At 42.3% G+C, this 19,025-nt stretch overlaps 1 protein-coding gene across 1 annotated transcript in view; it reads left to right on the forward strand.

The window, feature by feature from the left end:
- Positions 1-19,025, forward strand: part of LOC130167535 (calsyntenin-2-like) — a 255,034-nt gene that overhangs the window by 122,349 nt on the left and 113,660 nt on the right. The window contains exon 3 of the mRNA XM_056373821.1: positions 18,252-18,447. Within this exon, the coding sequence (XP_056229796.1) occupies positions 18,252-18,447 (196 nt within the window). The remainder of the gene's footprint in view (positions 1-18,251; positions 18,448-19,025) is intronic.

Consider the following 19,025-nt stretch of genomic DNA (forward strand, 5'->3'; position numbering starts at 1 on the left):
ATTCGCTCAGAACTAATGTTCAACCTGTGAAACTGAAACAGCTTCTCCTGACAGGTACGACTGACTGAGCTGAGCTGATGCACCACACAGTTAAACTGGGAAGTTTGCGAGCTCCTCTAAGTGTCTGTGGATTTGAGTCTCCCTTGCTTGTACCTGTGTGTGTGTGTGTGTGTGTGTGTGTGTGTGTTGTTTCTTATTCAGCAGGCTATATGAGGGGGGATTATTCTAGTATCTACGAGTTTGGCCTTGTCATGTGTGTGCTGGGTCGAGGCGGACAGCCCCCACGTGCCTGGCTGGAATATTCTGTGTCACTCCTCGCAGATATGCTGACATTTACCGCACCGTCGCTGTCTTTGTGCCGCTCTCATCACCGTGACAGCGGACTTACAGATCGCCAAAAATCCCAGTGCAGTATCAATTTGCTCAGCCAGCTCGCAGTGAATGGCAAAGGCGTACACTCGCGCACACGCACGCACAGATTTCCTGAGCTGTGCCGTGGGGGTGTAGAGGCCGGAGTGGAAAACACACACATACAGCTGGAGTGGATAGTGAAGGGCAAGAGATCTGAAACCCAAATTGGTTGGTGTGATAATACCCTCAAAGGAAAATGATTGAAGTGACATTTGTGCAGACTGGCCTGTGATTTACATCCCTATGATAATATTATCTGTTCCAAAAGAAAGATGGATTTCAAGCAAGTAAATATGACAACATGGCTGCTGCGAAGACGCATTGACATGCATGAAGCATTTCTCATTATCTTTTTCAATATTGATCCGGCATCAAAGCAGCGTCCAACAAGCATGAAGCTAAGACTCCATCCACTGTCTATCATCTGCTGTAGGCAGGGAATAATGCATTATTAATCTCCTCCTGACACATGGGCTGTTGTTGTCATAAATAGTTTAGAGGGCCTCATGATTGACGCTAATGAATCAATGTTCAAACTCTACTCATTAATATTAATTGAGGGTCACATATATGTATGGAAATATAGAATGTCTTTCTGTTTAGTACCATACATTTTAGTATTAAAGGAGGTTTATACACATTTTAACCCACAGTTTAAGGAAGAACATTCAGTACTTACTTCTCTAATCTTACAAAGGCTTTAACATACTGTATATGCCTATAGGTGCTCTTCATTTCATTTTTTTCATTATTTTAATGTTATTCTTTTGTATTATATTTTGATGTGTTTATTTTTTTTTTAGCTTACCACCTGCAAGAGGAGGCAATAACACAGATATCATAACATGACCTTTGCTGTCTTTATCTTAGCTCGCAGAGGTGAATGGATTTCAGAGGAAATATCTCCAGGCACTGCAACAGGAGTACTTTATATTGCCTTTTATCCCCTCGCCATTATTGCTATGATATTTACTTTAGTAAAATTTAAGAAATTTACCATACCGCCATTTCACAGCCAGAGATATTTTGATGTTTACTTTAGGAGGTTTATTTATTGAACAATTCTCTTAACAAATACAGTAATTTAATTTTATCTACCCGCTGTCTGGTATTCATAGCACTGTTTGATTCAAGGACACATTTTTAAATTTGTTTCAGCATACATAATTTTTTTTTTTTTTTTATTAAAGGTCAACTTAACACCAGTTTTAACTGCTTCAAAGAAAGCAATGCATTCAAACTCTGACACAAATGAGCTCAACGTTAGTTTAACAAGGCTCCTAAGCTGAGGCAGATGCAGCATGGGCAGCAGAGGTAGAATAGGGGATATGAATAAATAGTGAAGGTTGCTACAAACACTAGAAAGCAGATGTAATAAAGGTAGTAATTTTACTACTATACACTCAGTTGCACGCTATCAGTGTTTCAGCGTCCACACTGCTGACAGCTGGTTTTTGTTTGTGTTTGCATATACATGAAGACGACCGAGTGCAAGCAGGCAGGCGAAGCGACGCATATTCCTGCCATCGTTTTTTAAGCTATTCAGTTGATTGACAGTTGGTGGCGGTAACATGCTGGAACGCACAAACAAAGGCAGTGAAGAAGGAGGTTGCGAGGATGAAAACAATGAGGATTCCAACTATTTAAAACATTGGCTTTGTTTTCTGAGGAGGGAAATTCATTCACATTTTGTTAGACATCAAGGATACACATACTACAGAGAAATATCTTTTGTTTATTTACCACATGATATCTTTATATCAGTTGTGAAACAGGCAACCAACATAATTCTTTGATACACATAGTGAATATATAATTATACTGTATATTAGGCAATATGTTAGACTTTGTGATGAGTGATTATAGCCTTAAGCGGGCAATTAGTGCTTGACTTTATCTGAGTGAATGATGCTTTATTTGATGTTATCGCTGTCTGTAGTTACATTGAGTGGCTCAGCTTTACCTATGGCTGTTTCCAGAACAGCTGACAGCACCTACTCTGCAGTTAATGTGGCGTACTGAGAGGCTGCAGTAAAGATAATATAAAGGTTGTAAAAGTGCTAAAGCTAATTAGCTGGCAGAGGCTCACCGGGTGAATGGAGCTGGTTGACATGAAGGACAGATGGAGGAGACTCTTGAAATGGAGAGAAGGTGTCGAGCAACGAGCTGTGGCCAAGATCAAAAAAAGACTCTGAAGGTTAATAGTGTCATGTAAGACGGTGCCAAGTATCAAAAGAGCGGAGTAAAGAATATGTGCATCTGCCTCTCAGCTATTGATTAGCCTCTGGTACAATATGACACCGTCGAGAATAGAGATCAAGCTCTGCTGTGCTACTTTAATGAAAACCTCATCATGCACCATCACTCTGAAATGTAGTCCATGTCTCTGCTTTGCATCAAGGTATTGTTGGGGAAGGAATACAAGTGAAGAATGGAAATACATTATTTAAAGCTCATCTCCTACAGTACATCTGCTTGCTCTCAATTAGCCTGTGTTACCTTTGGGACCTCAATATGTTTTTTGCTTTTTTTCTATTTTCTTTCATTGTTGTTTTCAACTTTGACATATAATGAACAAATTTCATGTATTTTTACCCACATATCAACTTGACACATGTGTCCCTATGTTAAGTACTAAACAGTGTTTAGGGAAAGTTTAGGGGAAGATTGTGCATATGGCAAATAAACTGTGGTTAGCCCATTTAATCCCACCGGTTACAACTGTGACTGGCCATAAAACACACATTTTCACCTACTTTAACATTAAAAATAATAATAATAATAATAATTAATAATAATGATTATTTCAAAGGGTTACAATTGACACATGGTTGGAATATTTTCATACCTGGGAAAATATTGGGATTAAATGGATTAAATTATGGTTAAAGCTGCATTGTTTTGACCCCAAGTGGCCAAAAATTAATTAATGCAGGTTCATTGTTATTGTCAATTGAAATAATCAGGATAGATTAAAAGCGAGGTGGACGATGCAAATTGCTAAGCATTTTATATGAAGATAAAGATGGTTAATGCACAAGACTGCATATATTTGAAAAGACAAACTACAAATAGCACATTAAATTCACTTGCTGCAACTGCCATTAATTTGAATTCATACCTGGGATTCAAGCATGCAGACTGATCTGTAGTATAATATATATATATATATATATATATATATATATATAAATAAATATATATATAGCCATTTTTTTTGCTTTCTTGATGTAGTTGTTGAAACACCAAGTAATTAGGTTATTTTAAAGGAACATTTATGAAGCTTTTATGATTAAAAAACGCCCAGATAATGGTTTAATGGTCCATCACTCAGTATTTCAGCCAGGACCTGTGTAATCTGTGTAATTGTGTGATATATAAAGGTCACTTTCCTGAGCTGATTTGAGATAATGTTGCATTATGGGAATAAGTGGCCTCATGAGCCATCCTGCGTTGTGAGGACTTAATGGTCCACTAAAGGCTGAAAGCCGGAGAGCTGTCTCGTTAATAGGTGATTATTACTTGAAAGGACTAAATTACAGTACACACAGCAACAAGGTGTACTCACCCTGGACATGAGTTCACTGTCAGTCTGGAGGGAATGGATACCAGATCAGTATAACTGGTATATTGACAGCATTCTTCCCTGGAAATTGGGTTTGTGTAGCTCGTCTTTTATTTGAGGACAAAACAATTGTGTGTTTATTACATCACATATTTTTTTTTTTGAAAAAAGCAAATTCAAGTGTAACTACACTCTTTTATAGAGTGTTGCATTATGGGTTGTTTGACTGCCTATAGTGAGTCTTTCAGAGTCAGTCAGCACTTAAAAGTGTTTCATCAGCCCAGTGTAACCTGCAGCAGTTTCTGAAGGCTGCTGTAATGTATTTCACTGCCACAGAGAAAATAAACTCATGACGAGCGAAAACAAGTTCATAACATCTCCTGCAAAAATGAACCAGGGAGAAAATCCGTCAAAACAGCCGAGAATTACAGCTGTCACAGAGGATGAGCTCAAAAATAGAGTCTGAAAAACGTTAACTGTCAGAGGCGATGAGTCAAAGAGAGGAATGAGAGCGAGAGAGGAATCAACTCGCTGGAAACTCAGTCAGCCACCCCCTGAGAAAGTGACCTGCCTGCAGACGTCTGACTGAACAGAAATCTTACACTGTGAGGTGGTTATAGGCTAGGTGAGAAAATTGCAGTTCAAATCCATTCACTACAAGCTTGTTTTAGCATTGTTATCGTGCATGGTGCGATGGCGCTTGAAAATATGAAGGATTACTTCAGGACTTAGACTCACTTCATCACTGTTTCTTTTACTTAAGTGTACTGCGGAAAAACAACAACCTACCCCTAAACACACAGTCTGTGTATATGTATATATATATATATATATTTATATATAGGGAGAGGCCACACTGGAGCAATGGGGGGGCATGCAGCCCGACCCCCCAACAATGCATTCAGGAGCCCTCTCCTTCCCTCCAAGGAAAGGCTTTTTAATTAGAAAAAAAATAGATATTATAATCATAATTGCATTATTAGCTTGTCCTGATGACAAAGAACACAGGTTCCAAAAAAAAAAATAACAGTAGCATCTATTACATAAGCTGAACTTTGTTTGATTGGTTAAATATCTGTATAGATGTGAGCAGCCAAAGAAAAACTGCCCAGGTCCTCGCGGTGTATTAGTGATTCTGTCAGTGCGACATTAGTCAACATTATGGTGCGTGGAGACCAACCTCAATATTTAAATTAATCACTGAGACAAAGTGTGTCTCTGTTGTTGGAACAGATATTTTTTCCATGCAAGCTAAGCACGTTTTCTTGGCCTAAATGTGCTTTAGCCCTGGTTCACAATAGTAATCAACATTCTTGTAAAGTGGAACCGCAGCAACATGAGAAGTGACATGGTGAAAAATGTGACCCCCCCTGATCTATCAAGAGAAAGCGATTTAATCACAAATCAGCTGAGAGCTGTAAGGGAAAAAGGCCTTCTCTGTGTTGCCAGGTTTAATCACTTCTCACTCAACGGTGGCTGTGCTTTGAATATCAGGAGAGTACAGTCTGACTTCTACGCCCCACAGGCCTTCGCTGAATTATCCAGCCAGGCTCTACTGGCAAGGATCAGGAGAGAGGAGGCCGACAGGAAAAGAGAGTGATATGAGGCTAATTTGGGAGTGAAATGGAGGCGACAGCAAAATCACAACAAGCTTTGATGTACATCAGTGTGCAGGTGGTATTCAAGTTCAACGAGTTTTCATTTTGAGTCTATGATACACAGAAAGTGCTTGGAAAGGATACTGGGAAGACTCATTTCTCAAAGTGATTCAGTGAGCAGCGATAGATGATCGTAAATGTGGTCTCTACTTTTATTTTGGTACTTAATGTTTAAGTATTACGGCAAGTCATTGTATCAGCATTTTATCAAGGTCTGACTTTTGGAGTTAACTGAAAGGGAGGATGTTTGCTGTCATGAAAACTGTGGAAGGCATAAATGCTCTATTTTAGCCACACACACAAAACAAACGTGTCCTTTACATACCTGCTTACATAAAAGCTTAGAAATACAAGTTCAAAGCAGAAATGCACAGCAGTATTTCTCCAGCACGGTGAAGCCCGAGGAGGAGGAGGGAAGAGTGGTGTGAAGGGCAAATGAAGGAATGGAGAAACGCAGCTCCGTGGACAAATGGCAGAGATGACAGACACTTAATAAGACGCTGAATTTGAGAAATGGCGCGACTGAACGACAGGAATAAATGAGAGAGCGAATGAGAGGAATAAATGAGAGAAGGGATAGAGCTGTTCTCTCGCTCGTGTTTGCCGGGGCCAATCACAGAGCGTTTTCAGCCTGTGCAGGTTTTCTCTGGGATGGGAGGCAGCGAAGACGACGACACTGAGAACAGAGAGTGCAGACACACCTTTACTATTTTATTTAAAAAACGGAGGCAGGTGTAGGAACAGCAAGAAGCCAAATCAGAACTAGCTGTTGTCACTGTTTCCTTCCTGATCTCTCTCCCCCTCTCTCTCTCTCTCTCTCTCTCTCTCTCTCTCTCTCTCTCTGCCACACTCACACACACAAACACATACACACACTTACACTCAGCTGTTGGAAAAACAAGTGTAGACAGCAAGAAATCAAGTCTGCAGGGTGTTTTTGTGATGTGCATTGTTCCTCCCATAATCTCTCACCTTTCATTCTCACTGGCTCTGGCACACCCACTCACTCACCCACACACACACACACACACACACACACACACACACACACACACACACACACACACACACACACACTTTTGGCAGAGGCTGCCCTACCTTCACACTCCCAGGTCCCTGGCCCAATTTGAACAGTATCAGTGAGCGATGGTGGCCCACTGGTGCCAAAAGACCTGGGTGAAAAAAAAGTCAAGTCAATTTTTCACAACTCGCCCCGACGCAAACTTCTCTCCAATGAGAGCTTTGGAAAAACATTTTGCCTCCAAGCATTTTTAGTTTGTGTTCGGGGGAAACAAACATGCATCTGACTGTTTGCACGATGTGTTGGAAAAGCATCCTGTCTATGATTTTATAAAATGACACATATAACCTGAGGCTACCACAAAATCATCCAGTTGAATAGTGAAAATGTCAGTAACCATGCATCTGTGTCTAAGGCCTTCTTTAGTGTTGGTTCCAGCTTCGCCTGGTAATAGCTGCCTGGTCTCTCTCTCTCTCTCTCTCTCTCTCTCTCTAAGGTTCAGTGTGTTTTGTGTTATTCTCCTACAAGCCAATCAGTTAAGCACATAATCAAAGGACATTAACACATTATGGGCCTGGAACTGTTTGAAGGTCTTTCTCTCTCTGTAGATCACCTCAAAATCAAACTAATTTCACATGCAATTTTAAAAAGCACCAAATTAAAGGTGCACTCCACTTATTTTACACATGATGATCTTGTTCACGTGTCATGAGGATTGTTTCCTCTTTGGCTTGAGACCATCCTCGCCCCCAATGAGCATTTATAAGCACTACATAAACATTTCATGAATGTTTAATAAGACACTTGTAAGCAGCGGTTGTTAATGTTATAACATCTGTAATGTCTCCTGTGGTCACCAATAAGTGGAGGCTGTCGTATGAACAGATAACGAGACAATCTTAAAAATGTCCTCATATCTTCTTCTAGCGACGTTATAGTGTGTTACCAAGCATCTATTTAATGTTTATATAGCACACATAAATGCTGAGTTGCGAACTCTGGATTTGTAACACGAGACGTTTGTACTGTGGGGATTGTAGGGATCCAGTGAGATTATCGCTTTTAATTTTGTTTCTTTTTGAGAAATAGACTCAAACAGAGTTCTCATCTGAGGCTGATTGGAACAGCGTGGGTTTTAAAGATCAAACCTTTTCAGACCTGTTTAAGATTTATTTGAATCGTGCTCTTTGGTTTGAATGACATTTTTTTTAGTGTTGATATATTTTTGCACAGCTTTGTTCCTTCAATCGTGTTCTCTGTAATTTTGTATATATATGGTTCAATGAGACATTTTCAGTGTTGCTTTGGAGAAAGCTCTTCATAATTCCCACTGTACAGTAGTTTGTCATAATCCTGGCTGATCCTGTTGTTGGAGCCAAACACACAGGTTGGACAAAGACTGTTTACACACCAGAGCCTGTTTGAACCTGATGAAGCCAATTTGGGTTTAAAATTTTCTACCTTTTCTAATGTAATAAATTCTACATCTTAAAGAGGGTGATGAACAGTTTGGTGATTCCTTGACAAGCAGAAATCATCTCATCTGTCACATGTGTCATGTTGTTACTTCTGCCTGCCGTGATTGCAGTGTCTTTACTGGTTCTCCGAGGAATAAGAACAAAATAATTCCTCACGACTCCTCTCCAGGGACGTCCCAAAGACACAAGAACACTTTTTTTTCCCCTGCGGCTATTTCCTGACACACTGTACACGCCTGGCGTCGCTGTGCTCACTCCCTCCCCTCTTTCCTCTCCTCCGTCCCCTATTTTCTCCTCCTGTCCCCCCCCCCCCCCCGTAGGTAAACACTGCCGGCAGCAGTAGTAGAAGTGTCACCCGAGGCTGTCGTCTTTCACAGTCTGCAGCAACCGCTCCACGGCGAGCTCATCCATCCTGCACTCTCACTGCGCCATCAGCCTAATGCACTCATTACCGCAGACTCCACTAGACAGGATAGGTTCCTGCCTCATAGTCGCTGTGGCTGCTTGAGCAGGGTGATGTAACTGATAGCAATTTACATATAAAATACACCGGAGATATGGGGGCCATGCTGAAGCAGCATCAACCTTTTGATCTTGTTTCCCCCTCTCAAATCCCCTAAAAGAGCATAAACAAGATTAGCATACATTTTGTGTTGTGGTCAGCTGGGGCATGATGTGTCTACAGTTCTATAATGACCTCATGTAAGTATTGTAACCGATTTTCTGCTAAACCCATTTTTCTGTGGCATTTACTTAAATCAAAACACAGCTCAGCATCCATCTGTGTCTCGTCTCTTCACTTCTTGTTTGATTTCAGCCCTGATTGCACCGGACAAAGCCGTACTTCTTGATGCTGGCCTCGGCCCAGGTTTTGTTGAGTCATGAGCAGATTAAGGCAGGCTGAGTGGAGCCATACCCATTGTGCGGTTGGAGCCGAGCCTGTAACACTCAGTGGTGATGATGGTGAACAGCTGGGCCCGGCATGCCGGAGCCGCCGGCATGCGATGAGACGATCGATAGCTCAATGGCAGGATTTCAGGCCGTATTTTGGCCAGTGTGGCACTACATAGTGGGGAGTGGGGATAATTATTTCATCACAGAGATCTGGAAATTTTAAATTTCCACTGGGCTTTGTGGAGGGCAGTAGGTGATGCCTTGTGGTAAGATTGGCCAGGATGTTAGATAGCACATTTAGGTTTGAGGTCCTTTTTGAATGAATGAATGGACATTTAATCTCGTGTACTGGATGTTCCCTTTGACACCACGAGAGTGACTATTTCTGTTCAGCTTAAGAAAAGATTCAACCGTCCTCACTGCTTTTTCAGTCCAAGGTTATGTCTTCTAGTGGATAAGAAATGTGATTCCAAGAGTAATAGATTGTAACAGTAACAGTAGTAACAGTAATCCTAATACTGTACACTTGTGAGGGTCTTACCAGGACATTTTAAAGGTCCCATATTGTATTAAGTGAGATTTCCATGTGGTGTTTGATTATAAAGCAGGTTTAGTATATTTACACTGTGAAAGTATCAGAGCGTTCACTCCACAGAGAAATGCACACAGCCTGTATTCAGAAACTGAGCATCAAAACGAACCGTCAGGACTTCCTGAACTTTGTGATGTCAGAACAAAGCAGTCACTGCCCTCAGCTATGCCCCAAGCTGAGCTGACCAAACTGTTTAACATAAATAATTAAACACAGGTTATTGACAGCTGTGTGATCGACCATATCGACATTTAAAAGTGAGTGATCACAGTTAGACATGAAAGAAATTAGTTGAAAAAATCCATTCACTTTCCTCCAGTTCTCTGGGGCATCTAAAGTATAATCATTCATTCATTCATTAACCATATCACTTATCTTTTTAGGGTCATGGGGGGGCTGCATCCGATGCCAGCTGACATTGGGCAAGGGTGGGTTACACCCCAGAGAGGTTACCAGTCTATCACGTGTCTATCTATGTGAGGCGACCGTACAACAGTTAAATGTGTTTTAATACAGCCAAAGTCACAATTAACACACAGTATATTTCTGTTTCTGTTGTAGGGCAACAAAACAATTATGAAATGGTGATTTATTTATAGTTCATAAATACTAAATGTGAACCAGCTGCGCTGATCCGACACAGTCTGGCAAACTCAATGTAAATATTGGTCGTGACACTCAAACACCTGTGTGTTCAGCTTATTGACACTTATTGAAATGTACACACTGACACACAGCCGCCCACGCTCATGTGTATGATCTTTACTGGATTATATACAGTCATTCAGCTGAAACACTGTGTAATGGGCAAAACAAATACAGTTAACTTGACATACTGTAATTGCTGAAGCAAACCAGGTTACATGAGTTTGTTGTGTGAAGAAAAGACTTTCTGTACAGTTTAACTACATTTGTTTTTATTCCGTTAAAGTTGTATTTCCTCTTCTGAGACTTCGTGTGGCTCTCAGGCAAATTTACACTTACTCTGTATATTCTATTGTGTGTGTTAGATTTGTTCTGCTTTCCTGACCTTAGATCTAATAAACCTTATCCATGGTCAAAGAGAGTGTCAGCGAGGCGGTGGTCTTTGTTTCATCATGTTGCTCAGCTGAGCAGGGAACGTCCTCAGGGGCATTAATGGGGGTCATAAACTCTGATACGGATATTTGAACACATTGAACTCTAACTGGCCTTGCTCAGACAAGGACACATGCTTTCCCCTGAGGCTATTTCCATGAACAGAATTAGAAAATAGTAACTATTGATTTGGGCCTGTGTTTAATGTGATCGCCTGTGCAGTTTGTTAATGTTTAGCAGCATTTTATCTCCCTCTTGGTTTCTTTCTCTGCTCATCCTTGTTTGGAAGTCAAAACATATAAATTACCATGTTCCCTGTTTATTATTGTATGTGACAAAGAAGAGTTGTGTGAGTGTGAGTGTGTGCTTGTGTTTTTTTTTTTTTTGGCCTGGGTGTTGGGGGGGGGGAACTAAGGGAGTAAATTATCAGTTTTAGACTGGAGCTATTATTGTAAATAATCTAAATGTTATCAAGCATCAATATGCAAAAAAAAAAGAAAAAGAGACGATGAGGAAAAAATAATTAATCCAGGCTTAGACTTACTGTAAATGGCCTAAATCCAGTCACTGTGCACAGTGGACTTTTCAGCGCTGACAGACAATAATAATGTGGCCTTACTGTATTATAAATTACATAGAGATATGTTACAGAGGGTTGTAAAGACTCTCGGCTTCAAGAAAAAGGCAGTAAAGTCGAAGCCATGACACAAAAGATTAACGTAAATCATAATTAAATCCCAACACTTTATATTGCATCGTGTAATTTCCCCACAATGAACACTTTATGGATGCGGTTTATAACTTACGAAGGAAATAGGGAAAGTCAATCATCTCGGAAGAAATACATGTTGTCAGTTTTATGTCACTGCTGTGAAACTTGATCTTCTTGGCTGCCGTATAGGTTGAAAGCATCGAGCGAATTGTTTGGAGCAGATGGAAAGCTGTAGTCAAACTGATTAAATTGAGGTGTTTGTGTTTACTGTAATGTTTTAAACTTGTGCTGCGTTTGATGCCAGTTCGTTATTGATAGTTTGACACTTGCGTAGCAGAGCACTTGGCTCCGTTCCATTTCCCAGGCCGAAGTAATTGACACGTCGCCCGCTGGGGTTTGTGATTAACTTTATTGACATATACGGGGGTGGGGGTGGGTATATGGTATTGCACACAGTTGGCAGGACTAACAGGCCTTTCAAGCCTCTAAGACAAAATAGTATTGATGCTTTCAGGACCCCGGAACGCCGCTGTCCAGTGAAATGCCTGGAGAGAGGAGATTAAGAAGCATGGGCTCGGTGATTTGGCCTAAAAGCTGCTGCCACTGGTGTTACTCTGCATTAGACTCTCGCTCTAATTCGCCTCGCTTTACGATGCTGCCCGTTGTTACTCACATTACTCACATCTAGAAGAAAAGTAAGTTTGGAAACAAGTGAAATCATTGACTATCCTCTCTCGCTTTAAAGGGACACCCCACCTATTCTCCACCTCATGGTCAGTTTACTACTGATGATGTCACCAGGGTTATGTCGGCTTGAGCTTAAACACCACAAATTGAGCAGAAAAAGTCTGCTTTACCAACTTGCTTTACCAACTGGCGTGCTGTTTGAATGGTGTACAGGTGTGTGCATATACAAGACAGGGAGGATCCAACGAAGAGGTGCTAATAAGATGAATTATGGTGTGTTTATGAAACGAAAGTTAAAGCGTCTTTAACTTCTGCAGTGTAACTTATTTCCAGGTGAAACAGAATACACAGTTTAGAGAGGGATTTAAATTAAATCCTTCGAAAGCAATTGGATTTCTCAAAAGTGCAAAGCACAATATGCAGCCGCCGAGAGTCCCACGTACACAAACTGTATTCACAGACTGTAAATTGGACTTTATAGTAAGGATATCTCAACATCTACTGCACTGATTATGACCATGTTTTATGTCTCTTTACCGCAACTTTATGGACGTGCAATACATAAACAATGGAGCACTTCTATAAACCATTTTAATATTTACTGTAATATAAGACTAAAAGAAACACTATATGTCCATTCTGCTGTTCTGCAGCATTGTGCCTTTTATTAGATTTGTCACATTTGATCACAGTCCAACGCAGCATGCGTAATCAACATAAACATATGATTGACAGCTCATGCCTTTACTGCAAAAATAAAAAGTTTGCTAGCTTGTTGTACAACTGTCAAGCTGTCAAACTGTAAGGAAACAGACAAATGAGGAGTCCAAACAAATCAAAAAGAAGTTTATCTATAGGGTAGGTACAAGAAAACTAATAATGAACGGCTATAATACAATCAAGAATGAACATGTGCATTTCTATTACCTTATTGGTTTTAAAATCAGATTGTGTACAGGTGTGACCGTGTCCCGTCCACAAAGGGAGAGGGGAGCAGCGTCCCTGAGCCCGTGTACTCCTCCAGCATATACACTCTGACACCGCTCTCTCTCTCTCCGTCTCTCTCTCACTCAAACACACACACACACACACACACACACACACACAGAGGGTGGGTGTTCACTTTGTTACAAGACAGTGGGATGTCATTAACTCCGTGAGAGGAGCCTTTAATGTAATTAACAGAGAGGAGACGATGGATGGGAGGTGGTAGGGAGGTGGCAACCGCGAGGTCGAGTAAATCATCTCACACCCGCTCCACAGTCACACACACAAACACACTCCCACCTCCGTCTCTGAACCCCCGTTGAGAAACTGTGTCTTTAATTAAAAATCCCCCATCCGACACACACTCACGCTCACACACACACACACACGCGCACACACACGCTGAACAACACCACTCTAAGTTTCTCGCACTCCAGTCAGAACATGCAAGCTTGATTAGTATTAATCCTTATCTCCAAAATGGACAGCTTCTCAATTGTGTTTTTTCCTCGGCTGGCTAATTTCATGAAGAGCATAATTACAGCATTTTCAATTTCAGCCCTCTGCAGAGTTATGAGGCTGACAGTCTATCTCTGCACTGCAGCTGAGAGGGCTGGAGTGTGTGTGCGAGTGAGTGTGTATCCGTGTATCCCAGAGTGCCTGTGGATGTGTGATTCTGTTTTTGCGACTTAAATGAGAAGGAGAATTAGCAGGTTACGTGGGTGACTAATACAAGAGATAATTTGATGCCAAATCCAAATTGGAAAAGCAAGTGAAATCATGACAACTGTGTAAACTGCAAACTAGACAGCAACTCTTGTTCAAATAGGGTTGATTTACTAATAATGACGGGTGAAAATATTAAGTTAATGTGAGTGCAAACATTTTGGTGCCAGCAAACCGCTGCCTGGTCCAGAATGTGTTCAATAACAGTCTGATATCCAGTAATCTGATTTACTTGCTGTCTATCCGGTGTGTGTTCCAACAGTAGGAGGATGAAAGGCATGTCAGCTCTGATTAGAGCTGCCGAACTGGCACAGTTTGAGTAAATGTGTGTGTGTGTGTGTACTGATGTCTGTGCTTTGGTCACTCTCCAGTAGGGGAGATCGGAGCTGCCCTAAGGCAGTGGCCATGTTCCCATCCTTCTCAGCTGCTCCTTTCATCCCCCCTTCATGTCTTTCTCCTCCTCGTCTTCCTCTCAGCGGTGTGACTGTTTTCCCACCTGATATCTCCACGTTCACTTCTCACTCAAACGCTCAGTAAACAGCTGCCGCGCATATCTATGAACCTATGTGCGTGAGCGCCTTTTCAGCAGGAGCAAGCCTGTGTGTATATCCGGATGCAGGCGGCTCATCAGCGATGCTCTGTCAGCTTTGATAATAACTTAGGGCCCTGAGGCGCTGTGGCCCCCAATACTTTGTCACACTCCTCCAACTCTGCAAACACAGCCTACTGTTGCCAGTAACGCGGCTCTGCCTTCACTGATAATGAGCTCTGTGTCCTCAAAGATAGTCTGGTGTGGACAGGTGCCAGCTTCCCTCGAGGGGCTGAGCGCTGCAGGACTTCTGACACCAGCAGGACAGCAGCTCAGATCCCGAGCACAAATTCCCACTGACTAATAGACAGTCATTAATTTAGACTTGATTAAATGAAAACGTAATGGTGCCCGAAGGGGAAGTTAGTAATCACAGGCGGTGGAGAATAAGGTTGGGGGAAAGAATGAGACAAATAGTGGGAGTCTAAAAAGTCAAGGAAGTTAGTATCAAAGTTTAACTATATGCGTGTGCGGGTGTTAGTGTGTTGCAGTTACAATAAAAACCATTTTTACGACTGAAGATCATAAAAACAATTCATTATCCTAAATAGCCAAACAGTGATGATAACCCAGCAAATAAACTAATAAAGGAATAACACTGCAGCTACCATGTCCATTCATTTGCATCCATTAGTTTTAAACAGCCCCCCCCTCCAAGAAGACAGAGTTCCTTCTGACCATAAATCTACCTCTTAAAAGCCTAATGTGACGCGGAGACACATATTTAGCTAACAGTTTAGCGCAGTAATGAGCGTTGGTGAGCTCTCTGCCTCTGCCAAGTACCAGCCGCCCAACATCTGTTCCTCCGCTGCCTCCGGGACCAGCTCTCCCACCCTCGTCCCTCCCTCCTCCACCAGCCACATCTTTGCCTCTCTGCGGGTGGCAAAACACTTATCAGGTCTGGAGCGAAGCGGTAAGCGGATGTAAAAAAAAAAGGAAGAGGAGGAGGAGGGTGTCAGGCCTGTATCCTCTCCTGAATGTTCATTTGAGTCCCTAAAACAAAAAGGGAGGCCTTCCTCCTGCCATCACCTTGACCCCGCCCACCCCCCACCCCCCCACCCAACAGCTACAATTACACCATCAGCAGCAGGTGGGGCCCACCCAGGCTCGATCGTGGGCGTGCGCCATCAGCATATCAGCATATTCAGCCTGATGGGAAGCTTCTGCACTTGCCTGTGTATATTGGATTTATTTCTCGCTCCAGCGGTGATGGATTTTCCATTTGCTTGTTTTGTACGGTGGTGCACTATTGAGAGAAGCCGCACATCCAGACTGTTGCATCTTCTGTCACTCCCTGTCGCACACCGTTTGCTCAGTGCCATTTTATGATTTTGCTCTCCCCGGCGAGCCATGCTTCTCCATATTGTGGGGGCCCATTTAACTCTGATAAGTCATTGTTCAGGCAATACAGAGCGGGAAGTCTTTACGGCGTGCAGACAGCGTTGACACCCCCACCTCCCTCCCTATTCTCTCATTTTCTGCTCTTCCTTTTTCCCTCCTTCTACTTTTTCTTCATCATTTTGCCTACAGCTCCTCTGTAGGCAAAACAACAGGAAGGGAGGGTGAGGAGGGGGTGGGGGGGGGTGAGGTGAGCTGAGGTGGAGGGGATTATGACAGAAACAGGATAAAAGGGGAGAGAAAGGGGAAAGCAGTGAAAAATAAAGTTGCTGTTATCAGAACTTGCCAGGAGCAACGAACACACAAAGCTGCTTGGGAATCCAATTTAGTCTTTGCTGTTAGTTTAAGTGATATCAGTGCAATTAGCCGTCACAGGTCAGAGTGTGAGCCCGATGCGTTAAGTGATTTCCTCAAATCCCACTAGTGGAAGCGTGAGGGGAAGGACAGCTCTCCAAGAAAAAAAAAAACAAACTTCTCACACCAACCAACGGACCACTTCCTCACACGGCCTGCTGATAAATGTCAGCCGCCTCTGATCTCTTTTGTTTTGGCTCTTGTCAGCTGCTCACTCTAGATTTAAATGGATTTTCCTCCTATGTATCTCTCCACGAGGGTGACTTTGAGCTGCCGCATTTTGAGCTTCATGTAACTCAATTGTGCTGTGTGTTGTTTTGGGGGTGAGCTACAGAGAAAGTCGACATGTTAGTGGGTGATGGGGTTGGGTGGGTGGGGGTGGGGTGGAGGGTGCAAACAGCAGGAATGTCCTTGGTGTTTTTTCAAAAGAGCAATTACACAGTAAGCTTGATCTGTTTAGGAAAGTCAAGTGTTCTGTCTATATCTTTTTTTATATAAGCAGCGGTTCCCAACCTTTTCCAACTCATGGCCCACTTCAAAATCTGTCGGCGGCCCTCCCCCTCACCCGTAACAATACAACATGTTCTCACAGCGCTTTTTATTCGAATGACAGTGACATTCAGGATTGAGAGATCACTTGTCGATTCACCGTCCGTCTCTTGACTCTCTTTCCTTTTAATTCGTCCTGTTGCTAACCAGCGTTACATTTTGATATTCATGCATGTAGTCTGTCAGTGAGCAATCACACTGAGTTAGCAGACAGGTAAACGACGTGGTCCAAACACAAAACCTGCTATCGTGAGAAAAAAATAATGATAATGTAAGTTTCTCAAATATTTTGTTGTGTTGTGTCAAACATCATTTCATTTCAAAACATTTAAATACATTATTTATATTTTTATATTTTTATATAGTAACATCTTTCCACCAGAATTGTGCTGTTGTGCCAACAATTTGTCGGCCCACTGGGGCCCAGCGGTGATCCCGGCCCACTGGTTTGGAACCACTGCTCTGAAGTGGTAATTACCCAAGGTGACTGAACAGAGGGGGAACTCTGCGAACGCCTATTCATGACAGTTCAGCTCTCATCCAGGATACATCACCTTCTCAATGTTTCCCTCATCTAAGCGGCTGCAGATCTTTACAAATTAAAAATGCTTGTTTTTCAATCCCAGATGTCCCGAGCAACAGTAAATTAAAGTTAAAGAAAGTTTGAAGTTTTGAAGTTCACACCTGTGTTCACGTCCTGTGATGCAGAAACAAGCCCGAACATTACGGCTGATGCCTCCCTCAGTGCACGGGCTCGGTGATCGTCACCGTCCGGCCTCTTTTAAACCGATACGAAGTGTCAGGGTCACGCAGCTGAATAAATGAGATACTGTCAAAGACACAGAGCACACACAGAGTAGATTATAAGGAGGGGAATGTGTGGCGTTACAATGAGTTAGACATACTGGGGAAAATCCAAGAAAGAAAGAGAGAAGGATTTCAAATTCCAAATCTCTGACATCCCAATGTAAAACCACCCAGTTTCCTTGTAATCTGCTCTGCGTGCTCCTTTCCTGTGACAGTTGTTCTAATGGAGATATGGAGTGGGAGCGGCTGCCGCATCCAGACATGTTTTTCTCCATTCTGTCATCCCATCTCAAATGTTTCTCTTAATGATATCCTCAGAGAAACGCATATTAAAATAAATGAATTAATGTTATGGCCACCTGAGCTAATTATTTCAACTTTGTTTCTGTATGAAGACTGTCAGACTGTGACAGACTGAGTGTGAACACTGAGGAAGGCATCAGCTAAACCACCAACTTGTTGCTCTTCTGCGTTACAAAAGAACAGTCAAATCAAATGTCAATGTAAAAGGTTTTTTTTTTTTTGTGCAAACCAGTTTTCTGCTTTTAACACGTCAGGTAAACGGGGTTCACTGTAGTAATTCTGTCTTCTCTTATAAAACTCAAATGTAGCATGCACTTAACCCTAATTTACACACACACACACACACACACACACACACACACACACACGCATCATTCATTCTCTACCTGGATTTCACCTGGCTGACTGTGATTAACCCCCCCCCCCTTCTTCCTGGTTTGTAGGGGAGATCTGTGCGTTCAACATCCACGGGCTGGAGGCTCCGTTCAAAGCAGTGGTGCTGAACGGTACGTCTGGCGAGGGCCAGCTGAGGGCCCGCGGCCTGGTGGACTGCGAGTTGCAGAAGGAATACACCTTCATCATCCAGGCTCACGACTGCGGCTCGGGCCCCGGGGGTACGGAGGGCAAAAAGTCCCACAAGTGAGTAAAACAGACAGCGGGGTTCAAACGAAAGAGGGCTTTTGAAGTCTGCCAGAATAGACAAGCACATGAACAATACATGTATGTGTGTGTACTTGACATGAGCGTGGGATGCAGCGATAGGTTTGACTTTATGCTTCAGAATGAGTGTGAATTTCATATGAATTTAGCAGAACTGCCAAGACGCAACTAAATAAACAAGATTTTTCATAATTCATATAGAAATGCTTGGAATAAATAATGTAAAACTAACTAAGTGCTTATTGTATAATTCATCATTCATTCAGACAATGGCCAAAGTCCAAATAAAATCAGCTGTGCTACAGTGCAGCGACGGTCTAGAGAGATTATCTGCAGCCTGAGAGGCAAAACACTGGGTGATAACATGCTGTTTGCTCTGTTTAAATCTCTGAGCACACGGAGAAAATTGAAGGAGAGTGCCTCAACTTGCAAGGCCCCATGCAGAGATATCACCACCACAGGTTACATAACACTGTCGAGACATGCATACAACATTGTGCATAGCATTGGGGCTCTCTGGATGTTTACAAGAAAAGAAAAAGAAAGTTTTCTCAAAA

The sequence above is a fragment of the Seriola aureovittata genome, chromosome 4 (genome assembly GCF_021018895.1).
Source record: "Seriola aureovittata isolate HTS-2021-v1 ecotype China chromosome 4, ASM2101889v1, whole genome shotgun sequence".
NCBI lineage: Eukaryota > Metazoa > Chordata > Actinopteri > Carangiformes > Carangidae > Seriola > Seriola aureovittata.